The sequence below is a fragment of the Brachionichthys hirsutus genome, chromosome 4 (genome assembly GCF_040956055.1).
Source record: "Brachionichthys hirsutus isolate HB-005 chromosome 4, CSIRO-AGI_Bhir_v1, whole genome shotgun sequence".
NCBI classification, from domain to species: domain Eukaryota; kingdom Metazoa; phylum Chordata; class Actinopteri; order Lophiiformes; family Brachionichthyidae; genus Brachionichthys; species Brachionichthys hirsutus.
This window is the reverse complement of record NC_090900.1, coordinates 12,317,869-12,329,018: the sequence shown is the minus strand read 5'-3', so window position 1 is coordinate 12,329,018 and position 11,150 is coordinate 12,317,869. Positions and strand designations below refer to the sequence as shown.

Below are 11,150 nucleotides of genomic sequence, written 5' to 3'. Positions count from 1 at the left end.
ATTTCAGCAGACCGGTAGAACCGCTTCCTTCCTTTGCGTTCTAGGTTCAGCTGGTAGATGTAAGGGTAGGACTAAATGCACTAACACACCGTGGAGCAAATGTCATCTACCTCTTCAATGCATCCTCATTATAGCACTAGAAAAAAATGCATTGATGTTGACGTGACAACGTATGAACCACATCAGAATGAAAACGCATGATACTTTTGACTGCAAAGCAAAAACACAAAAGAGGAAACACTGCACACCTTGGGTTTGTATGAAAGTGTTGTTTTCAGCAGTTGTGAGTCACGGTGCCTGTTACTTTAGTTTGTGCTTCAAGTATTTGAAAGGGACTACTACTCTGTATTATTGGGTATTTTAATGGTTGGTGTTATGGATATCTTGGATGACAACTGCAATGTGTTTTTTTTTTTCTTCTCAGAATGGACAGTTGCTCGTTTGGTTTGCATGATTTTAAAACCACGCGTAGTGAAGTGATGGTTGTCGTGCACTCGTGTCCTGTCCGACGCTTTCGACCGATCACGCTGTTGGCTCAGGAGCCAACTCATTTGATATTTGGGAGTTTTGAGACTTTCTGCCTTTTCTCCTTTTTCATTTATTGGCAATAAGAAATTGACATCCTGCTGCACATGCCAATACTGCAGCGCGCCAAGCACAGAGTACTGTTGGGGATTGCTTTTAATTCTTGCTATAGCTTCTTATCCAGGTACTAACGCCGTGCACACAAACCAACCACGAGAGGCTTTCCAGTAGCTTCTCCGTTTAGGTGCCCTGACGAGATCGTGGTGGCTACGTGTTGCCTTGGAGTAAATTTCACAAAGGGCTCCGAGTATATAGATACGTTGGACCTACAACGCCCTTTGACAGGAAGTGGAAAGACTACGCCCCCCTCAGAGCATTTCTTTGTGAGGGTTTTTATTGATGTTAAACATGCCACAGCAGAGAGAATACGGATTTGTGTCGTGCGTTTGTCACCGGTGTTACAGTTGATCATGACCGAGTAGAACACACTATTCAAAGACAGCCTTGCAAAACGTAGCTGGAACACTGAGGAGAACGAACTAGGATCCGGTCCCTCAGCCCAACGAGCTGAAACCGTGTAAACCAAAGCTCACGTACAATCTTATGCATTTTATAGAAGAATGTTGCTGCACTCTGTGTAGTAGAAACATTAACACACATCAGCTCATTACAAATAGAAACTGCTGTGCTGCTTTGTCGAGTATCTGGCCTGCGACTCTTCTACACACCATCAGGAGGCATCAGCTGAACTACACGGCTGTAGCGTTTGCTTTAAGAATGTCATTTCCTGTGTTTGTCATCGTGTTCGTGTCAGTGTGGGGGAAAAAAATAAGCTTTTCCATGCGTTGCTGTCGGTTGAGCTGCACCGACGAAAGGTCTGAAATGTTCCTTTCAATGAAGAACTGCAACTTGAGCTCACGACTTCAGTGATATTTGTTATGCAAAATAAAAGAGTCTTGCCTAATAAGTTCCTTTTTTTTTTTTTTAGTCAAGACACTTAAATGAGTCTGGCTTTCTGTTCCGTAGCGTGTTACAAAGGCAACAGTTTGAGGAAACCAAATATTTGAATTGACCTTACATCAGAGACCACAACAGGACCGGATATGGATACATTTACAGAGCATTCCACGAACAAGGTTTCTTCCTAAAGCGAAGATCCCGTGTCTTCCCCGGCGCTGCCGTTCGCCTGATGGGATCTGTAGTCCACTCTCTCCAGCAGCAGCAGCATCTCTACATGCATGGTCTGGGGGAACAGATCCACAGCCATGGCTCGCACCGGACGGAACGGGGCCCCACGGACCCTGTTGGATGGAGCCCTGCACAGACTGAAAGAAGACATTCCATCGCCACGGTTACATTATAGGAACGGGCAACTTTCAAAATGATCGTTTGCTCCAAGGTTTTATTCTCTCGGCCAGTAGTAACGGCTTACTCGACGAAGTTGTTCATCGCTGCCTTGGCGTTGCACGAGACGTAAACCAGCCTCTTCAGATGCTCCGCCCTTCTGATGGCGAGTATCACCCTGGAATCTGTTGCATTCAGACGGCAACACTTAACGTGGCATGTTGAAAGGGGGGGAAGCGTCATTGGCTGCCGTTCACTCACGTAGCCCCGCCCTGGGAGGATCCACAATGGCTGTGATGCTGGGCGACACAACGGCGTTGAGAACGTTCGGGAACACGTCCTCGGCTTTCCCACAGTGAAACTCGGCGTTACTCAGACCTGAAAAGGAAAATCCTCGTGAATCAGTGTCGACCTTTCGTCGCAGCTTTCCTGCCCTTACCGTTGAGCTGAGCATTCACTTTGGCGTCCTCCACTGCCTCCCGGCACATCTCGATCCCAATCACCTTCTTCACCCTCTAGAGAAAAGACGGACTCGTGAGTGACCCTCCATTTCCTTCCCAGAATCCAGCGTATAAAAACGTCCGTACAAACAGCCATTTAAGACTCAGTACTGTAGTACTCCTCTTAAAAGCCTCCGTTACCTTAGCCAGAGAGATTCCGATGGTTCCGGTACCGCAGCACACATCCAGCACCGTGCTGTCCTGATCCAGCTGGGCCCATTCCCCCACAGCCGAGTACAGCAGCTCTGCGGCGCCTGTATTCACCTGGCAGGCGACACGCATGAGACGCTGCTCAACGTGAAACATTGTTCCTGAACGTCTCGGAGGGTAAACCCATCTCACCTGGAAGAAGGAGTGGGGGGATATTCTGAACGTGAGACCCAGGAGCTCCTCGTGAATGCAGCTCTCTCCAGAAACTAGCTCGCAGGGCAAGTCCTCCACGTTGGGAGATTTCCTGATCCAAAGCAAGCAATCATTTAGATTCGAGTCTGCTCCTCCTGTTCTGGTGCGGTGCGTCAACTCGTCTTCTCACCTTTGACCCTCTCTGACAAAGTAAAGAGAGGTTATGCCGCTGTCTTTGCCCTCTCCGGCTGTAAAGTGCCTCCGCATGGAGTCCTTTAATGCCTCGACTTCCTCCTCTTCCAGTTTCTAGTCATTCAAAAATGTAAAGATTAGAAAGGAACGAGAAAACAGAGTGAACTTTCTTCAGAAACGCATTTTCCCCTCACCTGTGGGTGGAAGAAGGCGACGGCCATGGCCTGTTTGCTCCTCGTCGTCCTCACGGTCAGCTGCTTCCAGTGTCCCTCGTACGTTTCAGGGCTGTACACGGAGTAGGGCGTCGTCCTGCGTGCGAAAACACTTCTAAGCGAGGATCTTATGCAAAAGCGACGCTAAAGCCAACACGAGCCAAGAGTGAAGCTATTTAAAGGCGAATGCACATTTAGTCTCCGGTCCATTTTAACGATGCTTCACATGTGACGGTCGGCTCACGGTGGACTATTATATAATAATACCTGATGAAGGTCTGGAACTCGCTGACCACTCTCTTGGCTTCAGCCGACACGTGGCACGTCTCAGCCGGCCCGACCACGGCGCAGGAGCCCCCTTTGTATTTACCCAGGCGGAAGCCGATGGTTTTATCCTCGCCGTCCGCGCCCGCCGAAATCAGGAACTCGCATTTGTTTCTGTACGCGGTCTGTCAGATCGGAGGAACGGCAGGGAAATATACACTACTGCAATACGGGAACGCTTACTAGGGCAGGGAAATACACACTACTGCAATACAGGAATGCTTACTAGGGCAGGGAATTATACACTACTGCAATACGGGAACGCTTACTAGGGCAGGGAAATATACACTACTGCAATACAGGAACGCTTACTAGGGCAGGGAAATATACACTACTGCAATACAGGAACGCTTACTAGGGCAGGGAAATATACACTACTGCAATACAGGAACGCTTACTAGGGCAGGGAATTATACACTACTGCAATACAGGAACGCTTACTAGGGCAGGGAAACATACACTACTGCAATACAGGGACGCTTACTAGGGCAGGGAAATATACACTACTGCAATACAGGAACGCTTACTAGGGCAGGGAAATATACACTACTGCAATACAGGAACGCTTACTAGGGCAGGGAAATATACACTACTGCAATACAGGGACGCTTACTAGAGCAGGGAAATATACACTACTGCAATACAGGGACGCTTACTAGGGCAGGGAATTATACACTACTGCAATACAGGAACGCTTACTAGGGCAGGGAATTATACACTACTGCAATACAGGAACGCTTACTAGGGCAGGGAATTATACACTACTGCAATACAGGAACGCTTACTAGGGCAGGGAAATATACACTACTGCAATACAGGAACGCTTACTAGGGCAGGGAATTATACACTACTGCAATACAGGAACGCTTACTAGGGCAGGGAAATATACACTACTGCAATACAGGAACGCTTACTAGAGCAGGGAATTATACACTACTGCAATACAGGAACGCTTACTAGGGCAGGGAATTATACACTACTGCAATACAGGAACGCTTACTAGGGCAGGGAAACATACACTACTGCAATACAGGGACGCTTACTAGGGCAGGGAAACATACACTACTGCAATACAGGGACGCTTACTAGGGCAGGGAAATATACACTACTGCAATACAGGAACGCTTACTAGGGCAGGGAAATATACACTACTGCAATACAGGAACGCTTACTAGGGCAGGGAAATATACACTACTGCAATACAGGGACGCTTACTAGGGCAGGGAATTATACACTACTGCAATACAGGAACGCTTACTAGGGCAGGGAATTATACACTACTGCAATACAGGAACGCTTACTAGGGCAGGGAATTATACACTACTGCAATACAGGAACGCTTACTAGGGCAGGGAATTATACACTACTGCAATACAGGAACGCTTACTAGGGCAGGGAAATATACACTACTGCAATACAGGAACGCTTACTAGGGCAGGGAATTATACACTACTGCAATACAGGAACGCTTACTAGGGCAGGGAAATATACACTACTGCAATACAGGAACGCTTACTAGGGCAGGGAAACATACACTACTGCAATACAGGAACGCTTACTAGGGCAGGGAAATATACACTACTGCAATACAGGAACGCTTACTAGGGCAGGGAAATATACACTACTGCAATACAGGAACGCTTACTAGGGCAGGGAAATATACACTACTGCAATACAGGAACGCTTACTAGGGCAGGGAAACATACACTACTGCAATACAGGAACGCTTACTAGGGCAGGGAAATATACACTACTGCAATACAGGAACGCTTACTAGGGCAGGGAAATATACACTACTGCAATACAGGAACGCTTACTAGGGCAGGGAAATATACACTACTGCAATACAGGAGCGCTTCCCGGTACTTTTGCACCTGAACGCTGTGATGTCCAGCATGACGTGTACTTGTACCTGCGTCGGAGACGGCCGGATGTCCTCCAGAGGACAACACATCTTGTTGTATTTTCCCTTCTGTGCAAACAGCCAGGGCAGCATGGCTTTGTTGGTACTGCCCATCTCCCTGAAGTATTAACGGATACTCAGAGTTACAGTCAGAACGCCGACAGAGACGGAACCGACAACACGCTGAAGGAGAGGAGACGTCTGGTCCAAGCCGCTCCTCGACAGCGTGACCGGGACTCAGAATCCCAGCACTCACTTGGCCAGCCTCTGCAGAACCCCCACCACCTCCTGCTCCTTCCTCCTCAGCTGCTCCTCGTAAGGCACGTTCCACAGAGGAGTCACAGCATTGGCGATCTGGACACTGAGCGGCTCCTCTTCGTCATCCCCGTCCGTTCGCTTGGGCGGGGGCTGCCCTCCCGTGGCCTCTTCCTCCTCCTCCTCCTGCTTCCTCTTCCTCAGTATGGGGTCTGCTTTGGGTTTGGCCAGCCTAACACTCAGCACCTGTCCCTTCCACTGCAGGCCGTGAACCATCTTCATGGCCTTGTCCCGCTCCTCCTCATTCTTGAAGGTGACGAAGGCGAAGGTCTGCTTGCTGAGCAGCTTGATCTTGTGCGGATTGATGGCGTGCTTTGCGAGGAACTTCTTCAGGTCGTTGAACCCGATGAACTTGGGCAGATTTCTGATCTCCACTTTGTAGATCTCAGACGTGAAGAGATCTTCTTTTATATAGCGGTACAAGCTGGGGTCGGAGGCGGCCTCGGTCTCCCTCTCTGCTTTAGCGTCATCATTGATGGAGAGCTGGGGAAGCTCATCAGACGTCGTCTCCTCCTCCTCCTCCTCCTCCTCCTCCTCCTTGGAGAGTGGAGGATCAGCTACTGGGCCGTCTGCCATGACTCTGCTGGGAGGTCAAAATAGTGTAGAGCAGTCTGATCCTGTTAACTTTGCAGGTGAACACCACGCTAGCAGAGCCGACTAGCATTAAACTCTCTGAACATCGGCATCAAAACAGAAATAATTACACACCTGTTACATTGTTTGTTTTGTTCCAGCGGGATAGCTTTTTAAATACTCTATATACAATTTTAAATTACCTACATGATTGACACACTACATTTACCAAACGAAGTATCCTGTGTTTATAAATCTCACACTATACTACACTACACTATACTATACTATACTATACTACAATCCTGCTGCCCTGCTAGACACATTTTCTTTTCTTAGAATCCCCACAGTTGACCCCACACATCTGAATGCAGCTGTGCAAATGTTCCAGCTGTCTTTTTAAATTAAAGCTTTAAAGCAGCCGACGTTACACGTCACGCTAACATTCATCAGTTGTTTTTGCTAGCTGTCTCTTAAAACGTGAAGTAACATCGTTCTCTTGAGGCTTACCTTCTGACACTTCTAAGTTCTGCTCCTCGCTAGCATGTACAGGCCGCCGCCATGTTGGTTTAACCACGTGGGTTGGTGAACTCTGACCTTTAAAAAAAAAAAGAAAAAACTCATTTTCGGGCTCAAGACGTAGCATCGTTTTCATGTTTTCTAAAAATATATATAATTAATTGATCAATCATTTAAATGAGTTCTTGTTCCTATTCCACCAAAAAATACCTTTATTTTTTATTTATTTTTGCAGGGAATAAGAAAAAAACATATTGTACGACAGTATATTGTTTTAAAAATAGATTTTAATAATAATAACTGAAGAAGAGGAGGCAGGACATAATAAAAACACACACAAAAACACATGCGTGGCACAGACGTTCTCCCTGATCTGATGTGTGTGCTGTGACCTTTTTATTAATTCTTGAAATACCCTTTCGATCCCAAAACACGGCTGTTGTGTTTCTATTAATTTTATTTTATTTTGTCCTAGAGATCCACAACACGTGATCGTTATTTTATGTCATTAATCGTGTGGTGGGAGGTTTGTCTGACGCGTCGTGGATGAAACAAGCAGCCCCCACGGAGGCCAGCGGCGGTGCGCGCGGGCTTCCGTAGGAAACTGGGCGCGCGAAAGCTGCAGCAGGAAGTGAGGCTAGCACGGAGTCCGCTCGGGATTAGAATCGCCAAACATCTTCATTAACATGGCGGACCCGAAGGTGAGGACGCTCGTTTCGGGCCATCGAGCTCACAATGGCCACTTTGATGTCGGAATTTTGTGTGAAACGTGGTATTTAAGGTGTAATTCGCTAAAGTGTGTAAAGTAAGCCACGGATGCGACAATAATTATGTATTTTTGTGATATCAGAAATGCTAAATTGATCATTTTAAAGGGCACGGGATGTAATAAGATATTGATAACTTTCCGACAGATAACAAGGGGTGTTCGTCGTCCGGTTAATTATTTTGTCGCATTTACACAGAGTGGATCAGTTCAGAACTAAAGGAGCTGAGGGAAGCATGTTAGCATGTTAGCATTAGCCCTGCGGTCCATAGATAACGGGGAAGGCAGTGAGCAGCACACCTCTGGAGATCGAACTTCCACCTGTCGCCGGGCCTTATTAAAACGAGGCGTTTACCGATCGGTTTGTAATTAATTGGGAAACAAATGGCGAAGTCAACGGTGTAATTGGTTTTGCTTGACAAAGCATCACGTTGCTAACATTGACTCGTGCTAGCGTTGCTAGCAGGAGGCTGGAGCCCATCTGCTTATTGTTGTTGATATTCGGTGTTGCGGCACAAAAACGTGTCGCCGGGAGTCCTTTGAAAGTAACGACGGCTTTAATTCGAGACGCGTCGCGTCGCGATGCGGAACGGTCCCGCTGTAGCTATCGGCTAGCCCGAACGCGAAAGGCCTTCTCGGCTAGCTCAGCATCTTCACAATGGGTTGCTTCAGAAAGGCGGAAGTTGAGGAACAATGTCGAGACTGAATTTCTGAATATAAAACACACCCCGGAGCCAGCCTCCCTAATCAATAAGCGTATTAAATCAGCTGCTGCGTGTTGAACGTCGCGTCTCAGGCGTCCGGCAGACACAAAGACTTGATGCTACATTGAGATGCAGCTAACTTGCTATGCTATGAAATAGTAGCTATTAAATTGATGCGTTCAGGGCTGTGGCTGAAGTTTTTGGAAGTCTCATGCTTCCAAATGAGCTTTGAAGGATCTCACATTAATGTTGTATGCCTAATTTATTTTACATAATTTGAATGTCTGACCCCCCCCCACCCCCCCGCATGTTCTTTAGGAACAGGAAGACCACGAAGCCCCTGCAGAGGACTCCAATCACGATCCCCACTTTGACCCCATCGTGTCCCTTCCTGAGCAGGATATAAAATCACTGGAAGAGGATGAGGAGGAACTCTTTAAGATGTGAGTAGCTTTAGTAGCCGCCGGGTGTTGCGGCGGATGGCGTCCCCGTAAGTATGTGAACCGCTATTGTCGCTTTACCTTTCTTTCAGCCGGGCTAAACTCTACCGTTTCGCCTCTGAGAACGACCCGTCGGAGTGGAAGGAGAGGGGGACCGGTGACGTGAAGCTGCTGAAGCACAAAGAGAAGGGCACGATCCGCCTCCTGATGAGGAGGGACAAGACGTTGAAGATTTGTGCCAACCATCACAGTGAGTCACGTTTTCTAACGTAAATAAGAGGCCGTCTTTAAAGTGTAACCACAAAGTACAGTAATACCTTGACACACGAGTATAATTCGTTCCCGGACCGAGCTTGTGGCTCAAATCGCTCATATGTTAAATAAATTTTGCCCTCATGAAATAACTGAAAACAATTTAATCCGTTCTGACCGTTTAAAAACACCAAAATCGGCGCCAATAATAATGAAAAAATAGTTTTTCATTGCTATATGTGTGTGTACAGAACGGGTGGGGGGGTTAATGTATTGATATTTGCAGATGAAAAATTGCAGAAACAAAATATCGACGTATATCGCCGAATCTTTTTTTCCACCCGTAGCAATGGTCGGTCATCACACGAGCACCAAGAGGGTTCTTGTACGAGACGATGTGTGGAGCATGCACGTTCTCGCCGTGTTTCAGTGGCGTCTTTATACACCTGTCGTCACACTTCCGCTCTTGTGTCTCCAGTTACACCTACGATGGAGCTGAAGCCCAACAGCGAGAGGGCGTGGGTGTGGAACACACTAGCAGATTACGCCGACGAAAGCCCCAAACCGGAGCTCCTGGCGATACGTTTTATAAACATAGACAGTAAGAAATGACACACGCGTGATCCTGTTTTAATCGCGCCGATGAGTCGGGAATGCCGCGAGGATCCATGTTGGTTTTCTGTTTGTAGATGCTCAGAAGTTCAAGGTGAAGTTTGACGAGTGCAGGGACGAAGTCGAAAAGTATCGAAAGGAAACAGGTATGCGTGTCCTACGCAGAATGCACTCTGCGCTCAGGAAGTCCCGCCGGGTTGCAGACTCACTCTGTTCTTTGCTGCCATCTCCAGCCGGGGACTTTTTCTGTCTGCTAAATGAACATGCGGAATGTTGTACTGAGCCGGCTTTCCAGAAAGCTGGTGTCACTGTGTTCTGCTACAGTTCCAATCTGGCTGTCATCAGGCTGAACCTTATTTAACATCTTATCACATAACAAAAAGTTACGCGGGAGATCTGATATAAAATAAGTGTAGTTATGTGAAGAGGGCGCTCTTCAGAGTTGAGACCCAAAGTGGGAATATCAGGAATGTTGTGTCCGAGCATTTTTCGATGACTTCACGTTTCCTTTTCTTACCGCAGACGATAATGATGGTACAAACAAAGTGGCGGAGAAGCTGGAGGAGCTCTCCGTAAAAGATAAGGCTTCAGAAGGAAAGGAGGCGGAGAAAAAGGAGGACGACAAAAAGGAGACTCAGAAAAAAGATGAGGAAGTCAAGACTGAGGAGAAGAATTGAGAATCAAGGACTTGCTTTGCTGATCTTCAGTTTTTTTTCTACAATAGACTCTCAATAAACCGAATCTGGACACGTCGTGTTATTAGTTTTTTTTTTTCTGTTTTGCCTCGAGATCACGAGTGGTTGATGCCTTTTAGGGGTTAATACAAAATCTTTGAAGAAAAAAAAAGTCCTTCCATCTGCACCGTGCTCTCCCTCCGGGTCATCTACATTTCGGTGTTCCCCTTGACAAACTGAAGAGGTTTTTGAGAGTGATAAGTCCCACATTGGGGTATTGTGTTCTGAAACAGCGTGTTTGTAGGGAAGAGACTAATGTAGCCTGCTAGAGAGCAGCCCAGGGTCCAGGCGTCATGGAGATGCATTATAAAGGTAGAATCCCATGATGCCCCCTGGGGGGACCCTGTCTGCTTCCACGGTTAGAGGTGAAGACTTCTCAGTGAATTCCTTGTAGTTTTTATTTTTTCTTAATTCCTTCTTTCTATTACCAACGGTACCGATTAGCAGAAAAATCCACTCCGGACTGTTGGCAGATATCAGATGCACGCTGCGTGTCGCCGTGTCCACTGATAACTGGATGAGAGAAACTGATGCACTTAGTTTAGCAGTTACAATTTCCCCTTTTGCTTTAATTATAACACCATGAGGTCCAAGGTTGCCGGTTCAAGAGTTAGATCCAGTTACTCGCTTAACTTCTTCAGGAACTTGGTTTGTATTTTGATCATGACATTCCCAGATTTAAAGCATGTAGAGTCTGCCCTTACTGATCCGTGTGCTCACCACCCCGCTCCATTCCCCTCCACCGATTTGAGTTTATAGCCTTGCCTCCAAAGCGCACGTCTTAAGTGCTAGTGCATCTGTAAATACAAGTATATGGATGAAATGTTGCTTTTCGTTTGCACATGAATGATTTGAAATGTTTCCTCCACCTTCCAATAAAAGCTGTCAACACA

The 11,150-nt window shown here is 46.9% G+C and overlaps 2 protein-coding genes and 1 non-coding gene across 3 annotated transcripts; 2 read left to right on the top strand and 1 right to left on the bottom strand.

Annotated features, from left to right (window-relative positions):
* Positions 1-1,661: 1,661 nt before the first annotated feature.
* trmt2a (tRNA methyltransferase 2 homolog A) lies at positions 1,662-6,754 on the bottom strand. The gene is made up of 12 exons (XM_068760726.1): positions 6,741-6,754; positions 5,599-6,240; positions 5,352-5,460; positions 3,383-3,564; positions 3,098-3,212; positions 2,902-3,017; positions 2,712-2,823; positions 2,511-2,633; positions 2,309-2,384; positions 2,131-2,247; positions 1,958-2,054; positions 1,662-1,850 (listed from the first exon to the last, which is right to left on the bottom strand). The coding sequence occupies exons 2-12, from the start codon at positions 6,231-6,233 to the stop codon at positions 1,670-1,672; spliced, it is 1,863 nt and encodes a 620-aa protein (XP_068616827.1). The 5' UTR covers positions 6,234-6,240; positions 6,741-6,754; the 3' UTR covers positions 1,662-1,669.
* Positions 6,755-7,361: 607 nt separating this feature from the next.
* Positions 7,362-11,150, top strand: ranbp1 (RAN binding protein 1). Its single transcript, XM_068760977.1, has 6 exons — positions 7,362-7,450; positions 8,538-8,662; positions 8,752-8,909; positions 9,390-9,512; positions 9,601-9,669; positions 10,046-11,150. Exons 1-6 carry the CDS (start codon positions 7,436-7,438, stop codon positions 10,198-10,200), a joined length of 645 nt encoding a protein of 214 aa, XP_068617078.1. The 5' UTR covers positions 7,362-7,435; the 3' UTR covers positions 10,201-11,150.
* Positions 9,723-9,851, top strand: LOC137893412 (small nucleolar RNA SNORA77). The gene has a single exon (XR_011105452.1). It is a non-coding gene; the product is annotated as a small nucleolar RNA SNORA77 (small nucleolar RNA).